Raw genomic sequence first — 23,777 nt, forward strand, 5'->3', positions numbered from 1 at the left:
TGGTCGTATAGTAAAATTGGGTATATTTTTGTTCTGAGATGTATGCTGTAGTCCACAAAAGCTTGTTCCCCAATACATCTGTCTTGTGGATACACAATGCGTCTTTAAGGTACTCTTAACAGACTAACACAGCTGCCCCTCTGAAATTGAAGACTAGTACTTTAAATTTTGCATACTGCTTTATTATAGCTCTCCACTTTGTGCAAATATTTGGAGAAGTGGGCTGTGCATTTTCCTTCTTCTTTTTCTTCTTTAAATCAACATTCGCCTGGTTTTCTTGCGCTCCTGGCCTGCAGTTCCCACTGATCAGTGAGTTTGGAGAGGAACGTATCTTCCCATCCTATGACTCCAAGGAGACCTCTCTTTTGAAGAGTGAGAAAGCCAACCTCCAGCAGCAGTTGAATCAATTCCAGCGTGAGGTGAGCTGACTTGCCAACACTCTTGAAAGGCTTTAAAGAGAGAAGGAAATCAACTCAGTCCTCTTAGCTCATCCTCTGCCATAGGATGTGTGAGGTACCATTGTGTTGTGAATTGTGGTGCACTGTTCCAAAACAGAGATGTGCTGGTTTTGGATGACCTTCCAGGTTTTGGCTCCCACCCTCTACTGAGCAGCAGCAGTGGCCAAACTAGCTCTGTAACCTAAGCAAAGAAGGTCTGTTTGGGCTGCAGGTACACAGCCCAAGTACACAGTAATCAAGGAGACCTCTTGACTCCCCTTCCACTTTGGCGCAGGAAAGGGAGCAGGGACATGCCAGTGGGGCACTGCATGATGGGGGCACCTTGACCTCTGGCAGTTTCCAAGCAGTCTTCCTCCCAAGGTTGGCGCTGAAGAGGGCAAAGGGGATGTCAGCAGATGTCATGCATGTGCGGCCTGCCAAATTTCGGGCACACTCTTGGGGGCCTCGCATGCTGACTATATTGCTGATTCAGATTACAGTGATGAAACTGCTGATCAAACGGTTCAGGGTGCTGCTGGAATTTAACATCCTGAGACCCAATGGGAAATTCCAGTGGGGCAGATTAGTGGTGAGAAAGGGTTCAAGCTGTCATGAGCCGAGCTTCCCCTTCCAAGCAGTATCAGTCTCACCAGCGTTTCTTTGCTAATGATCTTTATTGTTACATTTGAGCCTCTGAGCATGCACAAAGTGAAGTGTTGAGCCCTTTCCACTGTTCATTTCCTGAAGCTTTGCTTGTGAGCCTCTCTCTCCCCTGGGAGGAGGTGCTGTGAAAACAGGTACATCTCTTCTCCGTTTGTGCGCCTGATTGGGCTTCCCCCCAGTGATGACGATGACGAGGAGTGACCAGGTCTGCCTCTTCAGAGGGCAGAGCTTCTCCATCAGAGAGGCTTCCCATTTCAGTGTCCCCTCCCTCAGGCTGTATTTCCTCCCTGATTCCATGGCTGGGTAGACTGGTCCCCCCCATCTGCCCTTGTGCTAATTTCCCTGACTGGAATTTTCTGTTGAGTCTCAGGACCTTGAATTGCAGCTAGAATCCGAACTGTTTCATAAACAATCTCATCATTGTAATCTGAATCATTGGTATAGACAGCGTGGGGAGCCTCCCAAAAGCGTGTCTGAAATTTAACAGGATGTATGTGCAAAACAGCACAGGGTGAGCATGGCTGGGCACCTGTCAAGGGGGCCCAGTGACAAGCTCCCCCTGGGGTTGCTCCTCTCCATGATCATGGCGTCCTGCTTGTCTGCCTGTCTGCATGTCACTCTGCCCAGACAATGGTGGTGGTGAGAAGGAGCAGCAGAGGATGGCACAGCCCTGGATGACTTCCTCTCTAGCAAGCAAGTGCTGAGAACACTGAGGAAGAGGAGGAGTGGCAGCAGCAATGAACCAGAGCGATGGTTTCCCTTGTGGGTGTCTTGCTCAAGGGCCCTCAAAACTGGACTTGATTTTCAAACAACAGCTGGATAATTCTCTCCACACACACACACACACACCCCTCTGCAGCTTTGAGCTTGGAAGAAAGGGTTGTTGCTCTGACTGGGCGGTTGCAGGCTGCTCACCAGGGTGAGAGAAATGATTGGAGCTTGCTCAAGAGTAACTTTAATAATGGAAAATCTTCCACTGCCATGCAATTTCCCTTGCATCTTCACACCTTTCCGCAGGAAGAGTTCCTCCCCACTCCCACTGCCGCAGCTTCAAGAAGCCGGAGTTTACCGGAGCTTCTGCGTGCACACAAGCACTGCAGTGGACAGTACATTGGTTATTTTTTTTTAATGGTAAAATTGATGAGACTTTCCCTGCTGCAGCTCTGCAGTTCCATTACAGTTCGAAGGCAGGAGGAAAGGAAAGGTTTCTGCAGATTGCTACAGTTTCCACTCCAGAGTTCTAGGTAGCACAGAGAGGGCATGGTTGCACAGGGGATGGCAGGCAGAAGATCGAGTTACGTGTCTCAAATCACAACTTCAAACCAGGTGAAGACTCAGTGCTGTGCTGGTTTATATCTCATGCAGCCTTCGCATCTCAAATTCCAGTGCTGCATTTGCATGAGAAGCTTTCAACATGGAAAAACAAGCAAAAGGAGCCTCAGTTTAAAAACACGCACACCATAACAAGCAGAACATGCAAAAGGAATGTGGAGGCTTGAAAGGAATGGCAGCTGATTTCTCAGACATAAATGAGAGCGGGGAGAGCAATCCTGTGACTGAGGGGAGAGTATGACAGGGGCCACACGGATGCTTGGAAGAGCCTTCTCAGGTTGGAAGCAGCCCCCTTCTTGGGAGGGAAAGCCAGGGGTCTGCCCCTCTTCCCATGCTGCCTTGCAGCTCATGTGGAAAGAGCTGCGCCAGCTGCCCTTCGGATCTGCAAACAGGCATTTGAGGAAGAGGAAAGGGGTATCACAGCAGGGGAGTTATCCTGAGCCACCTGCAGCCCCTTTCCCTTCACCTCCAAAGCACCCCCAGGAAAGATGGGTATAATTGCCATCTCTGCCCCTCCTCTTGTTCTGCTGACTTCAGCCAGGCAGAATGGAGGATTTTCAGAAACTTTTGCGTGTGGAGGCTTTGGAGCAGTACATGAATTGAAGTAACATCAGTGATTACAGCCAGTGTATTGGATAGAGCAGCCTTCCCTAACTTGCTGTCCTCTAGTAGCATGGTACTATAGGTCCCATCATCCCCAAGGGTTGGTCCAGTACAGTTGGGGTGGTTGAGCTAGAGAGCCTAGGTAAGTCCATATTTGAATTACGCATTTATGAAAAACTTTTCTTTTGCCTTTCTGCCCTGAACCTATACTGATCACATGGGATCTGGTACCCTGAATAAGAGTAAAACATGCTTATTTCTCTTGTTCATTCAACACCACTTCCGGTTTCATAAAACATTCTAATTATTCGGTGCATGAGGATAGGAATGGTGAGATCTGTGCTCAAATGTGCGCTGAGCCACAAAGCTTGTGGGGTAGCCTTGGGCCAAGTCCTGTCTCTTGGATTTGCCTACTTCACAAGGTTGTTGTGACACAGCATGGAAGCAGAGAATTGGGTATCTGTCACTAGGTCCAGAATCCTAAGGTTCTCCACTTACATCATATTTTCACCTCACCTCTAAAAAGCAAGTAACAACCACAAGATTAAAAGTTTGGTATGGGCCATGCCTGGTGATGCCTGACACCAGCAAGGACCCTGGTGGGGGTATGAGAAAGCAGAAGGGGACAGAGTCCCCCCAAAAGTGACCAGGAAGGGGCTGACCCTCTCCCCCCAACAGCTGGCTTGGTGGCCCTTCCCAACCCAAAGCTGGTCTCAGGTGCTAGAGGAAGAGTGCCCCTTCCTGGTTTCTGGCTTTATTTTTGTTGAGAAGTAACATTTCATGTTAAAGACCACATACCATCTCCCTATTCCCAGCGTATTGACTCTTTCATCTACCAAGGAGGTACCAAAAGAATTTCTGCAGCTGATGTTAAAATAAGTTTCTCATTGTTGCATTTATTTAATTTCAGTACACTGTTTCCTTAGCTACTTCCTCTTCAAAGCTGCAGGAAAAGCAGCACAGCTGCTTTACAAAAGGAGCTTGCAAAGCATTACTTTCAAGGACATTAATGAGTGCGTGTTTCTTCCTGAGTGTTAACTTGCACATGAGTATAAAGACAACTCCAACCCCTGGGCCTTCTGGCCTGACATTGTCTACTTGGCCTCCTGAGCTTTGGGAACCTCCTGTTTATATCCATGTGTTTGCTTTTGGAAATAGCTGCGGGCTAAATTCTGACCTCACTCCTTCAGCATTTTGGAACATTTCAGTAAGAGCACAGAAATACAGCGTATCTGTTGCTGTTAAATTAATATGTTTTTAAAAAGACAGGACTAAGAGAGCAATTCTAGTGTGTGTGTGGAGGGGAAAACAGAGTGACAGATCAGCTGCTTACAAGCTCTGCTGGATCTCTGACTAGGACTGGAGGTGCAGATGATGTTTTATTTATTTGCTTTTTGGTTCCCCAGTGGAGAATTTAAGAATTCCCTTGCACTGGTTCCAGTGGCAGGGAAAATATTGTGTAACTTCGGGACTGTGACTGGACAGCAAGGGGCCTCCGGCTTCGAAAACCCCAAAGTCACCCGCACTCCACCCATGTAACACGTGGTGTGCCTTCAATGCTATCAGAAATATTGTTGACATGCCAGGAACCTGCTTGGTGGTCGAGCTGTCCTGCCTGCTGTCCACCAGCAGAAGGGCTCTTCCACCCCTCCTTCACTTTCCCCTCTTAATTCAACCTTTAGCGGGGTTTAGTCTGGCTTGACCCGTCTCACAAAACAGAAACTAACTGAAGCCAGTTTTATCAAAACAAGCACGGTGTTTTCATTTTCCATACCTTTTGTTTCTGATGATACTTAGTATCAAAAATGATCCCTTCCTTCCTTCCATCTTCCCTAAATATCTAACTAGAGTGTGTGCTTTATTGTTGTTGTTATGGTGGTTAGATTTCAGAAGTAATTTCAGAAATGCAGTTCTGTGGCTGGAATAATAGCTGCGTTAGAAAGTTAAGGAAGGAGCCAGGAAAATCTGGCTGGAGACCAGGCACATTTTGTTTTCCAAGGAACCTGAAGACAGTTGGAAAGAGGTGGTGTTGCTTGTATTTTATTATGTCAAAGCCTGTTTGACCAGAGGCCACAGTGAGACAACATGGCTCCCTTCCCTCTGCAAATGACAGAACTTCACAAATTTGGTGTTACTCCTTGACTGGTTTTCCTTAGCTTTTTTGGTTTACAACTGCCTGATTATCTGCTCTAACTTTGTAAGACATCTTATTTATTTATTGAATAGACTCTTAACACTTGAAGAGCTACTCTGAGAAAGAGGCTGTGAGACTGACACAAAGACCAGCCAACCAGAGCTGTGCCTATTTGGCTTCTGCTTCAGACCCAAGGAACAGGCTTCCTCTGAGCCTAATCTGGGGCAAAAGATGGCCATCAACCATGATTTTGAAGTTTTGCCTTTTCCCCCCCTCCAGCTGCAGAAAAGCAAGGAGAGAGAAGAACAGCTAGCCGAGATGATCCAAGCCTATGAAAAGCTATGTGTGGAGAAGACTGATCTTGAGTCAGAGCTGGGGCAAATGGTGGGTTTCCTCTCTCCTTCAAGCAGTGAAGCTGCAAGGCATGCAGTGCCCTCTTTTGCATGTGCTTGTCTGCATGTAAAGTGAGATGATGACCTGGCTGCACGTGCAGCTTTGCTGTGCTTTGCTGCTGAGGGCTTCTCTATACAAGGCATTTCTTCTGCACTTGTGATGCCTTACTCATGGTTTCTTATGGGCTCTTTGGATGACATTGTGACCTCCAGTTTTGTTTCTGTTTTTTCAGAACACTTTATTTATCTGCTTATTTATTTTAGAGCCGTGGAAAAGAGCCATTAGATTACAAAGGGAAAAACCATTCTCTGTCTTCTGGTGTATTTGTGCTATTTGTGCTGGTGTATTAGCACAGCTCCACCTAGAGGTTATGTATCACACAAACAGGAAAGGAAGTGCTCTTTATGCAGAGCAAAGATCTCAATGTTGCAATGAGACCAAAAGTAGGTAACAAATATCAAAAAAATGCCTGGTGTAGAAGAGCTCTGAAGCACACCTTGTTCTAGAATGAGCATTAGGAGGGCTGCATAACATCTCATTTAATAGGCCTTTCTGAAAATCAAGACTGGATTAAATCACAGCAGGTGTATGAATGGCATCACCTGTGCCCAGCGTGTTCTGGGTATGTTTTCAGGGGTCTGGAAAAACAAATGGGGCAGTCACATATATAAGACCAAAGATTTCAGAATAGGAGGATGGAAAATTAGCCTTAAAATCAAGGGCCTTTTGATGTAAGGTCCTTTTCTTCTTACTGTCTTTATGGCCACCCATTCTCAAGATTGGCACGCAGCAACATTACAACTTTCTCAATATTCTCTTTCTTGCTACCCCATCCACCCATTCCTGGCCTGATCCCCTGCAGAGATCACTGGTTGAGACACATTTGAGTCGAATCCGAAGCCTGGAGCAGCAGCTGAGGCAAAGAGATGGCAACTCCTTCCAGAACCTCAACTCTCAGCTACAAAACCAGGAAGTCCAGTACCTGTCACTTCATGGCAGCCATGGTAAATCTCTTGATTATTTTCCTCTGGAGAAAGGGGTGGGGTTTTGCTTTATTGATTTTTTTCTTCCCTGTGGAGTGTTCTCCCTGATACCTGTTGTGGTAGGAATTTTGTGTCACACTTTGTGTAGAAAGGCAGGAGAAGCTGCAACTGTCATGGTGAGAAAGGAGCTGATGATCTGCTGTTATATAGTGACACCTAAGATTGTGAGCTAGGAGGTCTCCAAGTCAAATCTCACCTCAGCCGTGAATGCATGAGGAGGTTTTTCAAGGAAGCTTCATTCTCAGTCTAAGTTTTGCATGTGCAAAATGGGGCTATAATGCTTCATTGATAATCACTTAGATCAATAATTTAAGAATGCTTTAATTGACCCAAAAAGGATACTCTAAGGAACTAGGCAGCTGATTTCAAAAAATGTAACACAGATAGAAAGCATCCTCTTAAAAAGGGGGTTCCATTTTCCTACCACCCCCTTAAAAAACTAAAATTTTACCTTCTGTGATTGTCAAAACTTAGCCCAGGAGTGGGCAATTTGCACTGTTCCAGATAATTTAGTGTACCACTCCCGTGATCCCTCATCACTGGCTGTGCTGGCTAGGGCTGATGGGAGTTGTGTCCATACTTTGAAATGGGACACAAGAGTGTGTGTGTGTGTGTCCAGTTATGGCACCAAGGATCAAAGGGACAAGATAAGGCTGGTATCTAAATTTTAGAGAAGGTGCCAGACCAGACCAGATTATTTGTTCACATTGAGGGTGGTATGGATGTGAGGGCTTTTATATACAGTCTGTTATATCCCCATTGGCTTGTAAAGTCAGCTGATAGAGCTCAGTCTGTGTGAGGAGCTGTCTAGGAATATCAGCCTAGACTGCGCTTGCCTTCTCCATATTGGTGGTCTCCAGATGTGTTGGGTTGTAACCCTGGGATCTTCAGTTGATTGAATGGTATGCAGAAGTTTGGAATATAACTGTTAATGATAAGTTGGTGTGTGGGATTAGGGTGAAAAAAGGATTGATAAAGAAGAAAGTTTGTAATAATATAAGGGGTTTGTTTATTGAATATGTACTAATAAAAGAGAAGGGCATTATACCTTCAGCTGATGCAATGCAATTTTGGGCAGAAGGGGGTATTCCTGAAAGAGCAAAAAGTTTGAGCTAGAAACAAGAAGAAGAAAAAAAAACAAGGAAAAAATATGATCCTGGTGGAGGGGCGCACTAAGTTTAAAAAGCATATATATAGCAGGGGGCTGCATACATTGTGTTCTTTCTTTTTCATTGTATGATATATTTTGTAGTTGTATTCATCATCATCAACATAACAACAACAACAACAACATCAACATACAGCTTGTGAGTCTTATCATCCCCAGTCAGCATGATCAAAGGCATCAGATGGAGAGGGCTCATTCACCTGGTTTGCTGAGGGACTAGCATGTTGGGGATAGAAGTTTAACCCCTTCTCCTCCCCCCTATGGCTTATAGTGCCACATGCATGAATGACATAGAAAAACAAGCATACTTTTTGCTTGGTTTTACTTAGAGTAAAAATAGAACGTATCTATTTTATTATTCGTTTAAAGTTCTTTTATCCCTCTCCTTAGCTAAAAAGGTCTCCTGAAATGGCTTACAATCAATAATAGTAAGAACGTTAATCAGCAAAAAAGGCAGTCTCTGTCCACAGACAGAACACACAAGGAAAAAGGGATGGGGAAGGAAGAGGAACAGTTGTTCAATTAATAAACTCTGTTGGTTGGTTAAAATGTCTTGCCCAATCCTAGGAAGAATACCGTTCTACCATAAAGGGATGCTGCAATGCTATGCTAATATAACCAGGAAATCAATGCTATTGAACTCAGTGGAATTTACTTTTGACTAGCTAGGTATATTATTGTGCCATGAGACCATATCTGTGAAATGTCTTGAACACTTGCACTTGGAAATGTAATAATAACTGAGCAGGGCAGTTGTTATGCTAACGTGCGCATGTGCACGCACGCACACACACCTCAATGCAGATGTGAGGCTGGGCAGTATGGGATATGAAGCATAAGCATAAGCAGACTTTCTTACAGTTAATCCCAAACTGAATGGGATTTGCTTGAGCAAATAGATGCTATAGGTACATTTTCTCTTGAGGGATTCAGGAGCTGGGGTTGTCCAAGCACAAAACTAGACTCACCATAAAAGACAGTCTTTCATTAGGAAAATTGGGTGGATGGAATATGGACTGCATCAGCTGTTCCTAGGGAAATATCCTGGAGTATATTTCTAAGGACCTGGAATAACAGTTGGTGCAGTAACATCCATGTGCTAGAACCTAATTCATCAGACTGTCATAATCCAATTGGCTGATTTTCTGGGTATTTAGGAAGAAGTACTGTAATTTCTGGCCAGTAGATGGTGCTGTGATTCCTTGATTCTTGTTCATGTGATTTTTGAAAAAAGAACAGAAAAACTTGTTGACACTGAGTTCACCCTAGAATTCCTGAGAGAAATAGTCACCCTTAAAAAAAGGAAAAGTCCAGGCATGGGGTAAGGAGGAGATTAAAACTGAATTTGCATCGACAGGCCAATTCTGACTAATTTTTCAAGGGAATTGTGTAGCTGAGTCACACCAGTTGACTTCTTGTAGCAAGATGAGTGGTCTTATAAAGGCTCCTATATTTACTTAGTTGGTAGTTGACCTCCTCCTGGGAGATTTGAAATGCACATTGATGCAGGAAATGAGGATTCATGATCTCAGAGGTGCATCAGAATGATGATTAGCTTGTTAAAGAAAAGGCACTGAGCTTTAGCAAGGATACACTCTGACTGAATGTGCTACCCTCAAATCCAGGGGTGCTGAACTCTTCCAGCCCAAGGTCGAATTCCATGCTGGAGAAGCTGCAGGGACTGTGCTGCCAAAGGCAAAAGGGATGGGGCCCCAAATACTAAAACCCCCTGGCATATTTTAGCCTGAAGTTTGAGCTAAGCCTTAGGAGAAGCACAGGCTTTTAGAATGGAGGGAAATAGAGGAAAAGCCAGAAAATTACCACACAATTGGCTGTTGGAGAAAAGAGGGTGAGCATCTTCAGATCCCAAAAGAACAGATTGCTCTAGGCCCATACATACGGGGTTTGTGACAGGGCACCTTTCAGGGATAGCAACACACTCCCTTGCTGAATGATCCTGGCATAATGCCACCAACCTCCTCTACAGGGGACACTGTCTTTTATCTTCGGCAACCTGCAAGGGACCCAATAGAAACATTAAAACAAAACAGCATCGGGAGAGTAAAACCAAATAAAGCCAGCCACAAAGAATAAAAAACAGTGTGTTGTTGTTGTTGCTGTTGTTACAGATTCTTCTCACCCCTACCACATGGTGTATCAATGGGCATGTAACTGATACTTTATACACCCACGCTAATAACCTTTAATATGTGCCCTTTTCATCTGCTTTTCTTCTTCTTTTAATTCTGTCAGCAATCCCAGACTGCTACAAAATCTGCTTGGGCCAGTGTTCTGACTCTACCATTGCTGTGGAGCGCTGTATTATAGCCAACCTGTTTCCATGGCAGAAATTTCCAATACAGGATTTCAGAGATAGTTTTAAAATGTGAACAAAAGCTCCTTGTAACTTGAGCAGTGAGGCGTTGTCCTCAAAATGGCTGCTCTGTTGTTTTCAAAATGGCACCTTAGCTTGCAAGTCTGACCTCTGCTCTGCATTTGTGCCTTAATTTCCTTCTCCCTCTTTGTCTTTCTGTTCCCAGTATTGGACCGTTCAATGAACTGGCAGAGCCCCCGGGGACAAGTAGAAAGCTTGGAGGTACAGAGGTTGGAGGTGGAGCTGGAAGAGACAAGGCAAGAAGTCCAGAACTCGCAGCACCGAGAAGAGCAGCTGAAGGCAGAGTGTGAACGGCTGCAGGCCGAAGTGAAGCAATTGCAGGAGTCCCGGGCTCAGGTAGTTTAGAGCTAGCTTATTGGAGAGTCCCAGCATAGTGTGTCAGTGACGGGAATGGAGAGGTTCTTGTTTGAAAGAGTGACTGCATTCAGATAAGACAGTAGCCCACTCCCAAGGCTGGAATATTGGTTGCATGTTGGTTGTCGTTGAAATGCAGGTTGGGTTTGAAATATGGGTTATTGTGTCATCTGAACTGAGCTGCACTGACAAGCGATGGCTTGTTAACCTTGAACAACCCAAGAAGGGTTTGTTGTAGGGTTTTGGACTATGGTTTGTTCAACATGGCTTGTTATTTTGGCTGTATTGGAACAAGATGATAACCAACATTTCAATAGCACTTAACTTTCACTTAACTTTTCCATGAAACCAAGTGTGCTTCCAGACAAAGCTTTTCTTTTGCCAGTCTTTCAACTCAAACACAACATTTTATGGGAGAGAAGAGAGATAACATCATCATGCATTTGTAATCTTCCCATATATTTCTACTGCTTTTTCCTTCTTTTTTATTTTCAGAAAAACATCTCTTAAAAAGAAAAAGACCAAACAGGTGCATAGTATCATTTAGCTGGTTGCTTCTATCTGTAAGACTCTTTAGGACATTTTGGAATTAAAAAAACAAGCACCAAGCAGTGGAAATTCTATAATAAAATGCTATCTATAGCTTCTCACCTGAAGCATGAAAACCAAAGAGCTGAAAAGAATTTAAAAATATTTTTCTGTGTGTGATTACAATTGCATTCCTAGCTTCAAGAAATGTAGACTCTTGGGGTGCATCTACACTACCAACTTAGGTGTGTTTATGAATTGAATCCTGGTGACCATTGTTTTTTAAGTATGTTGTAACTTCTCTTTTGGAAATGTTCAACCATGGAATATACAGATTTTGCTGAATCTGCTCCATCTATGTTGTGCTGATTGTCAGGTATCTTTCATTCTGTCATCTTCTTATTGACAGAATCAGATTTTTATAGGGATGTACAAGAATTCTCTTACAGTTGCACAACTGCACAGTTGTACTCATGCAAAATGGGGTCTGTGACCTCCCTGGCAAGGTGAAACTCAACCAGAAGGAGCAGGATTGCAACCAGAGATTGATAAGTCAGGAAATACCTAATTAAATTGAACACGTTCAGATCTCCACGATCCAGTCAACTGCATCCTAGATTAATAAAGGAACTGGCAAAAGAACTCTCAGAACGACTGTCAATTATCTTTGAGAAATCATAGAGGGCAGGTGAAGTGCTGATGACTGGAAGAGGTCTAAGGATGTCCTTGTCTTTAAAAGGGGGGAAAAGGAGGATGCTAGAAACTACAGATCAAACAGTCTGATATCAATCTCTAGGAAAATTCTAGAGCAGATTCTAAAGCAGTCAGTCTGTAAGCATCTTGAAAACAATGCAGTAATTATTAGAACAAAGTAATCACAAATTTGTCAAGAACAAATCCTGCCAAACTAATCTGATCTATTTTTTATTGGTAATCTCCCTTGTATACCCTGCATTGAAAGAATGGTGAAAAGTGGGTCCTAGACCAAATTAAGCTAGAACTTTCTCTAGAATCAAAAATTCCAAACTGAAGCTGACATAATTTGAGCAGATCATCAGAAGGCAAGACTCCCTGGAGAATACAATCTTGCTAAGGAAAGCTGAAGACTGAACACAAGGACAGGACATTTTGGAAGGCACTCATTTATTGGGTTTCCATAAGTCAGAAGTGACTTGATGACACACAACAAGAAACAAACTCCCTTGTGGATTGTGGGAATGCTTGGACATCATATATCTTGATTTCAGCAAAGCTTTGACAAAGTGCCTTATGATATCATGATTAGCAAATAAGTTAAAATTGGGCTAGGTGGAAAATGTCAGGTGGATCCACAAATGATTACAGAATCAGACTCAAAATGTGCTTATCAATGGCACCTTCTCAAAATGGGGAGAGGTGATAAGTGGGTACTGCAGGTTTAGTCCTGGAGCTGATGCTTTTCAAATTTTAATTAATGATTTGAACAAGGAGGTGTAGGGAATGCTTATCAGATTTACAGATGACACAAAATTGGGTGGGACGGCTAACATCCTGGAAGACAAAATAAAATTCAGAGTGATCTTGATCAGCTGGAGTGCTGGGCTGAAATCAACAGAATGAAATTTAATTGGGAAAAGTACCAAGTCCTACACCCAGGAAAAGGGAACCAAATGCATCACTACATGGTGGGAGATACTTCACTCAACCATACTACAAGTGAGAAGGTCTCGGAACTTTTGTGGATCACAAGCTAAATATGACACACAACCATGTGTGTGGCTGTGAACTCTGCTTTGCACAGCATTCTTAGAAGCATCACTTCCAAATCACACAAGGTACTAGTTCTATATAGCACTGGTTAGTCATCTTGAACACTGCATCCAGTTCTTGGTACTGCCATTCAAGAAAGATCTGTGGACTGGGACCCTATAAGGGGAAACTAAGATAACTGGGTATGTTTAGTCCTTAGAAGACTAAGGGGAGATATGATAGCATTCTTCAAATTCTTGAAAGGTTGTTTCAAAGACGAGCATCAGCCCAGAGTGCAGGACATGGGAAAATGGGCATAAGTTATAGGAGGCCAGATTGTGTCTAAAAATCTCCAGACTGTTAGAGCAATATGCAATGGAGTCAATTGCCTAGGGAGGCTGTGAGCAATCCAACACTGGGGGCACTCAAGATGCGGTCATACAGCCATCTGTTCAGGATCTGTAATGTGGAGTCCTGCATTGAGAAGGGGGCTGGTCCCAACAGCCTAATTGGCCTCTTTCAACTGTACTATTCTATAGCTCTACTATTGTTTGTTGGAAAATGGCATACTGTAAAAGATATAAGGCAGATTATTGAGAAAGCCAGAAAATACCAATACTTTAGAGTGGGATAAGTTAGACTAAAGAAGAACCTTTGCCGAGATGTCTCTGGATTTTTAAGGTTATTTGTATGATTGTTTATCTGTTTTGTAAGCCTCCCCAAGGCTTTTTACAATTGGGGCAGCATAGAAATGTTCTAAATAAATAAATAAACAAACAAACAAACCTAGTTATAAAAGCCCATAGCTGCAATTTGCCAAGGGCAAATTAGCTTGAGATCAGAATGTAACTAAGCTTGAAATCAAATTTGGAATAGATTCTTCAGTTTTCTGGTTTCTCAGCAAATTAATTACACAGAAGCAGAATACAATAGAATAGTCTCCTTGTGGGAAAGCAGCCACTCTCGGAGCTTGAAGAGATGTCAATTGATGAAGGATTTGTGCAGCTGAAATCTGGCTCACATAGCTAAAATTGTCTCCATGCAATGTGTTCTGTCCACTGTGGGAACACATTCACATGAAGGACATAATTTGTGACTAGTTTGTCTATAGGTTCGGCTAAAGCACACGTGGGAGCTTGAAATATGTTATTGTAATTGAGGAAATGGCTGTCAGATCAAATCTCCGTGACTGTATCCATGGAAGACCCAGGTCACTTCTAGCATCTTCCACATCGCCACAGGCATGCGTGTGACTGAGGATGGCTATGGGGCAATTGTAACCACAGGAACTGCTGTGGCTCAGCTCAAGCTACATTAGGATTGGGGTCTGTGTCTACATGTGAAAGGAGGTTCCCCAGAGGGCTGAAGGTCATTTGAAAGAGGCATTGGTGTTCATGGGGTGTACTCATTCTAGGTTCACCTCTAGAAAATAGATTTTGAGGGTTTATATTTAAAAACACCTACATATCCTGCTTCACCAATAATAGCTCTGAGACAGAAGAAATAAATGTGTGTGTCCGTGGGAAATAAAGCCTTTCTTAAACTACTTTCAAACTTACGTTCAGTCTCCCACCAAATATGGTTTTAATTTTTTGCCACCTTACTTCCTCTGGGGCATTGCGTTCTTTCACAGTTTAAGACAGGCCAAGCAGTGGCTTCCGACCTTTTTGAGGCTTGGATCACATCAGGAGTTTTGAGGAATTATCAGCAGTGTCATTGCAAAATGCCTTGCCATGGGAATATGACCATTCACAGAATGGCTGCCATGTTGGGCACAGCCAATCTCAAGCACCCATTTCACAGAAAGGCAAATGTTGCATGCCAAAAAAGACAAGTAACTTGTACAAGAACACAAGCGCATAGTAGATATGGGAGCTGAACCCCGAAATGCAAGCTCACTCTCAAATCCATAGTTCTTTGTCACATTCAGGAGACCCCCGCCCCCCAAGGTCTTGTCTTTACATTCTCAACATCCTCCTTCACCCCACATGGCACATACGATCCCTCTGGCCCAGTCACTAATTTTCCTCTCTTTTCGAGCATAACCCTTCATAAAACTCTCCGTCATGTATGCGCACACAACACTCAAAAGTACACAAATACACACTACTTCCCCTGCCCCACTGGGTCACCTCAAGGCTTTCCTGCTCTAGCCCTAGACTCTTCACTTCTTTCCCCCACTTAATCAGGCTACCCACACCCCCCACAGCTCCTCTTGGGTTCTCCTTTGCCTCCCTCCTCACAGCCGCTGTGGGTCTCTCTCCCTCCCTTTTTTTGGTTTGGTCTGCAGCCTGGAGACCAACAAAATGAAGTTCTGATCTCTAGTCTTCCACCATTTTGACTTCCTAAGAATGTCTCTGGGTCCATGAAGGCCGTATTCAAGGGAATAAAGATGGTAGGCAGTGGAAGGCCAGAACTTTATTTTGGAGTGCTTCTGGCCTCCAATATTGTTTTTAAATTAAAAAAGAAAAGAAAACCAGGTATCAGCATGTTCCTTCAGAAGCCCTAGGAAAGTTGTCTGTAGGTTCGGTGGTCCCGATGGGCACTTACTTACTTACTTACTTACTTACTTACTTATTTATTTAGTGAAATTGATATGCCACTCCAGGAGCCGTGTAGAATTAAATATAAAACATATAATGGGTTAAAACATAGCCCTTTAATAGCAACTTTAATAAAATGGTAGCTGGTTAGTTCAGGAAGACTTCTTGAAGTAAAAACTGTCTTGAGGGGGCTCCAAAAGCAACATAATATTGGAACCTGGTTGACTTCCAAAGGCAGGGAGTTGCAAAGAAATAGAGCCACTACAGGAAGGCTTTTCTGTGGGTTGGGCCATAAATCCATGTGGATTGTCAGGAGAATGCCCTTCCATGACCTCAATGACCAGGCAGGTAGGTAAAGGGGAAGACATTATCACTAGTGTCCTAGTCCCAGGTTGTTCAGGGCTTTATGCATTAATACCAGAACTGTAAACCTGGCCTAAGGTTTAAGCCAGTGCATTTTCCTTAGGAAAGGATTGCATGCTAAAAAGAGGCAGTTCCCAACAACAGCCAATCTGTTGCATCCTGCACTAGTTTGAGCTTCTGAGGCAGCCTTAAGGGCAGCACCACATAGATTGTATTGCAGCAATCTGTTGTGGCCAAGATGGATCCTAACCTAAGTAAAGGAACTTGCCTATTGCAGGGTTATGGGGTGATGCTAACTTGTAAAACTTTCCAGGTAGGTTTTTGTATACGCAGGGTTTGATTCCCTGAAAGACTTCCCCAACCCACCCAGAGAGCCTTTTTGGCTAATGGGGCTGAATATAAATCCCGCAAACAATCAAACTCCACTTCTTGCCCTCGGCTGTGGGAAATTCTGTCTGGGAAGGCTGGCTGTGGAGAAACAATGCCTGCACCTTAGTGCATCTGTTTTCTGCTTATCACAAGCAGTTTTCTGGGTTCAGTGGCTTGATCAATGGGCACTGGTATAGCTAGGCCTAAATGAGGCCTTGATGGTTGTTTTGGACAGCTTGTTGGTGCTTCCTGGTTCTGGGAAACACAGGAAACCTTCGTCTATGTTTTCAAAAAAAGTGCATGGCATTGTCTTATACACCACAAACCTTTGTATAACAGATCCAGGTGCCATTGTCTGCTGAGGCCATCTTCCCGGGCCCATTTCCTTCCAAGGTTTGGTTGGCTGGGACATGGGACTAGTTCTCAGTGGTAGAACTCCTTCCTTAAGGAGGCTTCATGGGCTTCCTCCCTGCTGGAAGTTTCCAAATTGTGGAAAATTCTTTATTTTGCAGAGTTGTTGATCTGATCTCACTGTTTTTTGGATTATTTTTCTCTGACTGCTTGCTTTTATACTTTTTAAGGATTTTGTTTGTTTGTTTCTTGGGTGCATGATTTTTATTTTAGTTATTGTTACAAGCTGTCTTGTGGCCTGAAAGCAGGGTAGAATTGATTTAATGAATTTAATCTTCCTTCTCATGAAGTTTGGATGACCTGATTGAACTGGGAAGTTGTGGATTTTGCTTGCTTCTTCCTCAGTTCCCCATCCACCATTATAACAGGGCTTGTTTTAATGTCCTACAGGACCTTGCAACGGGTCAGTCGGAGAGGGACATGGCATGGGTGAAGAAGGTTGGAGATGACCAGTAAGTGCCCATTCTTTTTAGTGGATGTCTATGTTTGTTGGGGTTGAATTCCTTGGGTGTGACTGGGCAGAACTCTTCAGCTGCGAATGCAATGCAGTAAGACATTGTGGAGGTGGTGGACTCCATGGTGAAGGATACCTGAGACGTTGGGGCTGATGCAAAAGGATCTCTTATGAAATAAATGTCATCTAACCTGGGGTGTAGAAATGTGGTAGAAGGACAAAGGAGAAATATCTAAACAAATGAGAATTGTGCTGGAGGAATACTCAGCAAGACTGGACTAAGGTAGAATTGCCAGGATTATTTATTTATTTATTTATTTATTTAGTAAACTTCTATGCCGCCCCATTCGCCGAAGCCTCGAGGCGGCTTACAACAATAAATAAATACATATAATCGTATAAAAACAATATAATTGGAAACGCCCTGGCCAAAGATATAAAATCAATAAATAAGCTAACACATAACAAAATCCATATCAGGACACCTGTGATGTAAAAATGAGGTGTGGTTGAAAGTTACATCATAAAACACGGGATGCTTCCAAACAGAAGATTCCTACTGCTAAACAATCAAAAGATATTGTGCAGCTTTTCTGAATTTCCCCTCCCGGCCCTTCTTTGAATTCTTTTTCTTTTCTTTTCTGGAAAAAAGAAGGAGTGAAAAGATAAAGGAGAGCAACATATAGGAAGCAGCTTTGCAAAATGTGATTTGAACATGTTCCCAGGAAACTCTGGGAAGGGCAGATTCTGATTACCTTCTAGGATAGGTTGTCATCTCACATGAGGAGTAAAGAAGGCTTGAAATGATGGGATGTGGCAGAAGAAGACCTCATCATTGAACAAAAGTAGTGCAATTAGTGGTATAATATAGGAGATACATAGAAAAGCACTAAAATTTGTGGGTAAAAGATAATTGATAAGGGAGGTATCATCCAAACTTCTCCAGCCTAGGACCCTCTAGATATGTCAGACTGCAATTCCCATCAACCCAAGCAGCCTGCTGTGACAATGGATACTCCTACACATCCAAAAGTGGGGAAGGCTGATAAAGAGATGTGAAAGCCTAGGAAAAAAAATGAAAAATTAGGGAAAACCCAATATTTTCAGGTGTGTTCAGGGGGAAGGGTATGTTTTTTAATGGGAGGGAACTTTTTTTAGCCTTTCCATTTCTGTGCTGATATAATCTGTGCATCACACACAGGAGAGCAGCTTGGCTTCACCTCTTAAAAAGCTGCCCTCACAGCGGCTGGGTGTTCTGTCATTCAGTCAAGTTGTTCGGGAGAAATACCAGGGGAGATGCTTGTACCTTACCAAAGAGCTTCCCATGAGAAGCCAACTACATGTTTGTGCATGTATGCATTTTGAATATTTATATCCTGCCTTTCTGCATGACAATATGCCTCCAAAGTGGCTGGCAGTAAGCAAATATTAATACACAGTAAGGGTTTAAAAAAAAAATAAAGAGAAGACTAATGCAGGCTTGCAACAGGGGATGTGAACTGTCCATTCCCCAAGCCTCAGCTAGTGCTACCTCTGTGACTGCTCCAAAAGCCTCTCTTTGCACATTCCCTGGTGATCACAGGGGAGAACTGTCCTTTTCCAAGATACACTACCAAACCACTACATCCAGTTGCTCCAGATGTTTTGGCTCTGGGTGAGGAGAAGCATCTGGGCAGTTAACAGTGACAGGTGAGGGCTTTGAGGGAGGCAGAGACTGCAATGCCCTCCCTGGCCATTCTTAAGGTTCTTTCAGACTTTCCCAGGTGTCGTGATTGTGGAGAATACAAGCACTGAAACAGCACCCCATGCAGCCCAAAACTATTGTTGCAAAAATAATGACAATTCAAGTAGCACTTGGAAAACAAATGGGTTCATTATGGCCTCACCTTTTATGGATGAGTGCCTGCTCTGTCAGATGCCTGTGATGAACCCACTTTAACACACACCTGGATTGTGCCACCATGAATCCATTCAAGGTACTACAAGACTCCTTGTGGTTTTTGCTGAAATAGTCTAAAAAGGTGACATCTCTACAACTGTGGAATGTTATGTGAGTGGTTTCAGTTAACCAGGCCTAACTTTTGTGGCTAGAGAAATGGATTATCCTGACATATGAAGGGGGATAAAAGGGCATGCATGCTAAGTGAAACAGCTGCTTATTTTCTGTGTGTGGTTTAACAGGCTGTACAGTTTAGCAGCTTGCATTATGAGTCCTGATAATAGGTTTTGCTTATTTTTTAAAAATCTGGTATTTCAGTTTTCATGTTGAAAATGTAGGAGCTCTGCTGGATCAGACCAAGAATCCATCTAGTCCAGCATTCTGTTCACATACTGCCCAACTAGCTGCCCATGAACATCCACAGGGAGGATGCAAATGCAACAGCATCTTCCCGCCCAAGTTCTTCAGCAGCTGGTGTACACAGACATACTGCCTCTGATACTGGAGACGGCATTTAGCCATCGCACGTGTTTTCAGAACTGTTAGGGAACTGCAGTAACCAGAAGAATGAATGCTCTGTAGAGGAGGATTGAACAGGGTGTGTGTTAATATGTCTCCTTTTTGGAGACTTAGGGAAATGTTGAAAAGATGGAGAGAACTGCCAGTTCAACACTTAAAAGGCAGAGGAGTCCATGGCTAAGGAGGTGATACTGAGATATTGTGAAGGGTGGGATATAAAAGCTATACATACATACATAGTGTTTCCATCCACTATTTTTGCTGCTTTTTCATTTTTCTTTGCAATTGACCCCTATTGATAGCTGGCAGCTGTGCAAATGAGGCTGTACACAGGCTTGCCTTGTCAATTTCCATTTATGTTACTCATTCTATTTAGCTGTTTCCTTTGACAGCTGAAACATTCAAGGCAAATGACAAGGCAAGACATACTGGACAGCCATGACTGTGCATTTATGCATCTGCAGAAGACAGACCAATAATGATGATGATGAACATATTTGCAACTCCAATTCACTTTTGATGGTCCAAAAATAACATTTAAAATTATAGAAAAAGAAAATGGATAGCTATCATAGCAGGGAGGGGGATATAAAATGGGTTCTGCCATGACTTAAGCTGGGATACCAGCTGGAGGAGTGAAGGGGAAAGAGGGAGAGAAAAAGCCATGGTGAGTAGTCCACACTTTATAGCTTTATTCACGGGCTGGCTTAGCATGTCATGTGAGTGTACCCATTGCTTTTTGTATGAAGAGCCTAGGTAGAAGAGGTTTTGAGAGAGATGGTTTGCTTTTGTTTGTTTTTTTTAATCTAGCTTTTTGATCTGCATGTTCTTTTTAATTAATTGAGGTTTGAAAAGAGAAGGGGAAGAGGGAATCATAGAAAGGGGGTGTGAAGTGTGAATTTAAAATGTGTCAAAAGGAACTGATGTGACACCTACCTCGCTCTTTATTTGTGCTGAGTGAAAAAAGAGGCCTCTGAACTGTAGGTTTTTGAACTCTGCAGGGAGGCATGAAGGGGAAAAAGGGACCACAATTCTGAATGAACAGTAAGTATTTTGCTTCCACTGATCACCTTCTCTGTAAAATAGAACTGCTTAGTCATGAACCCGAGTCAGCTGAAATCTAGAAATTTTACCTTGTGGCTAAAAGTACTTTCAATCCTACTCCCTTCTCTGCTCATTTCCCTCCACCTGGTCCCGAAGTGGTTTGTGGTTCACTTCACACGGTTCCCTTGGTGCATTAGCAGGTACTACCTCTCTCTTGCTAACAGGTGCATTAATTTGACACAAGTTTGTCATGTTATGACCTTGCTGTCTCAAAATTAATTTTGCAGTTTAAAGGGTGCACCCAGATGTGCCCCTCCAGCAGCTGCATTGTGAGGTCTGGGTCAGTCCCCTGGATTGCCCCTGCCATGGCGGCTGCTTCTTTTCTTTCTCCAAACAAAGCAGCAGAGATGGGGCAGAGTCGATAGATGAGCAGCTTGCTTGCTCTAAGGTCACATACTTTTTACAAGGAGGACAACAGTGTGGATAAGCGAATGATGGGAGAAGACAAGGAGGTAGAGAAATGTGGTGTGTCTCTGTGTATGTTTAAGAGTTAGACATGGGAGCAGTGGAGAAGGCTGACAGCCAGGGTGAAACAAGGGGAAGGAAAATAAAGGAATGAAGAGGAAACTAGGGTCTTGCCCATGTGACACGCTCCTCATCTAGTAAATATAAGACTGCTCTTTATATAGCTGTTGTAGTAAATGGTCCAAGTGCTTTATTGCCTAAGCAATCCTTAGGCTAGCCTTCTAACAAGAAAGCAAGGCCATTTCTTTCTTATGGGTGATGGTGTGCCTAGGGGAAAGAAAAAACAACCTGGTGAATTCTTGATGAATGGCTGACCTCAGAATCTGCAACTCATAGCACAAATGTTTAACTACATACAGAATGCTATGTGGGCATATTCTTTTTTTTCTCATTCAGTATATCGTCATCTCTCCACTCTGCTTTCCCACCCAAATTATTTATTAAATAATGGCTACACTATTAAAATACTTGATGGAAATATTTATTCACAAGAGGGAAAAGGTGTTGGTCACCCAGTAGCCTACTTGTTCAGGTTTCATTCTATTATTTAGCTAAGGGTGATTGTTTAACTCTAAAAAGTTATTTATAAAACCTGCCCAGAATTTCTTCTTCCCTTCCTTCGGTATCTATAATCTTCTTAAAGCACCCTAAAAAGAGGCAGTGGATTTGCAGCTCTCCAGTGCTCTTCTAGAACAATTTAAGAGAAGATCTAATCTTTTAATCTAACTTCTAATCTAAACCAATCAAAAATGATATGAGGTTTTTTAAAAGATACTGCTATTTTTGTTTGCTTGTTCTTTGCAGACCACTGCTTCTCTTGTTGACATCAAAATATAAGATGATCTGTGCTGCATCAGACCACAGACCGGCCAAGTGCAGCATTCTCTTCACAGAATGGCCAACCCAGAGGCCCAGGGAAATTCACAAACAGGACAGAAATGCATTAGCAGCCTCCCACTGAGTTCCTTAGCAATTAGTTTATAGATACCTGGTGGTCTGACAGGGAAGCCATTTATAATCTTACCAATCAGTGATCTTATCCATTCATCCAATCGCTTTGTAAAACAATTGTAGTTAGCAGTCTTCATACATCTTGTAGCAGTGAGTTCTGTAGTGTAACTCTGCACCACATGCAGAAAGACTTTGCTTTGGGTGCTCCTGCAGCTAGGTCGAGAGGTTGCCTAGTGAGGCATGGACTCTGTCCATACTCTGGTGCTGTGACTGTACCAGTCTCATGGGTGAAAGTCAAGTGAAGTCTTTGCTAGGCAACGGGTAGATATAAATAATTTGTGAACTTTCTGTGTCACTGACAACAGTAAAAGGCACAACTTTTCAGGAGTACTTTGACTGACAGGTATCTTTGTGGCATGGCAACATAGAGACCAAACAAAATGCCTGTCCTTTGCCTCTGTTTATTTAGTAAAGTTGTATCTGAATACAGAAGGAGCTAGGCAGAACATTTGTGTCTATTTGTATTCTTTGTGAGGCTAGGCATTACCTGAAACCACACTGCAGATCAGTGGTATTAATTTGATTACATTATTTAGTTATGGGAGTGTATATCCTACCTGTCAAACAAATTCACAGGGCAGTTTCCAATACATAATAAAATAATCTACTAAAAAGTATTTTTGAAATACTGTGATAGACTAATAGCAGCTGTATTCTTCAAAGAGCAGAATAAGAACCACCATGTGAAGATAATAACAATTTAGGTTAAAGGACTTGGTAAACATTATAGTGGTATTTGTAGGCACCTGTAGCCTCTGGGAGAGACAGTCCACAGTAAGGATACCACTATTGAGAAGCTGTTTCTTTTGTAACAAGCCCACCACCATTAGATGACTGGGAAAGCTAGTAAAGGGCCTTTGGTCTTGTGGTTCATAGTTTAAGCCTCCATCAAAACTGTAAAATCATCTTGAAGCTGATATCCAGCAATCATGGGATACCCAGTGTGGTATAGTGGCTAAGAGCACAGGATTGGGACTTTGGACCAGTCACAGACTCTCAGCCCAACCTACCTCACAGGGTTGTTGTTGTTGTAGGGATAATATTGAGAGCAGGAGGAGGAGAATGATGTAAGCCGCTCTGAGTTCTTTAACAAAGAAAAAAAGCAGGATGTCAATCTAATAAATAAATAGAATTTTGCTTTCAGCTGCATAGTCTTGAGTGCTCAGCAGCAGTGGATTATCTTACTCAGGGGAGCAGATTTCAGGCTGTGAGATCTACTTCAATTTAATCAGAATCCCCTGATCCACCAAATGGGGCTGGTGCAAAAGACCTACACTTGGGATTAATGAATTTTCAGGAATGTGTTTTTTCATATCTGTGCTGAATTGAGTTCATACGCCTTCCACAAACAAATCCATTCCTCTTTATCCCAGCCTTTTTTCATTTCAGCAAGTATAATTTAACGACATGAAGGGATTTTGTTGTTGCCATTGTTAAACAATTGGGATTCAGCAATCGTTTCTGATCTCCTTCAAATGACCCAGACATCTACCAGTAGATCCTAATCTATGATCTTTGCATTTCTGATTTGACTTGTACTGGGAGATTTGATTGTGTGTACTGCCATTCCTTTCCCCGCACCCCACTTTTGAACTTACCGATTTAAAAGATCCTATCAGTCTGAACTCAAGCCAGGTTGTGTCTTATTCTTTATATCTGGATTGCTATAGGTTTTGCTTCTTTATTGCGGGCATGTCAAATTTGACCTTGTGCAGATTACCCAGGCCTCAAGAGGTGTGAGCAGTCCCTTGACAAGGATGCTTGATTCAAAGAGAACATAGTGATGACTTTCTATAAGCTGGATCAGATGAGGGAAACAAG

General features: G+C 42.9%; 1 protein-coding gene across 2 annotated transcripts in view; it reads left to right on the forward strand.

The window, feature by feature from the left end:
• TBKBP1 (TBK1 binding protein 1) overlaps positions 1-23,777 on the forward strand; it is a 71,268-nt gene that overhangs the window by 13,023 nt on the left and 34,468 nt on the right. The window contains exons 3-7 of one of the 2 annotated variants that reach the window (XM_044444654.1): positions 297-419; positions 5,449-5,553; positions 6,425-6,566; positions 10,314-10,504; positions 16,855-16,916. In XM_044444654.1, the coding sequence (XP_044300589.1) occupies positions 297-419; positions 5,449-5,553; positions 6,425-6,566; positions 10,314-10,504; positions 16,855-16,916 (623 nt within the window). The remainder of the gene's footprint in view (positions 1-296; positions 420-5,448; positions 5,554-6,424; positions 6,567-10,313; positions 10,505-16,854; positions 16,917-23,777) is intronic. The other variant, XM_044444655.1, reaches the window with a different exon arrangement.

The sequence above is a fragment of the Varanus komodoensis genome, unplaced genomic scaffold (genome assembly GCF_004798865.1).
Source record: "Varanus komodoensis strain SLA01 unplaced genomic scaffold, ASM479886v1 scaffold45, whole genome shotgun sequence".
NCBI lineage: Eukaryota > Metazoa > Chordata > Lepidosauria > Squamata > Varanidae > Varanus > Varanus komodoensis.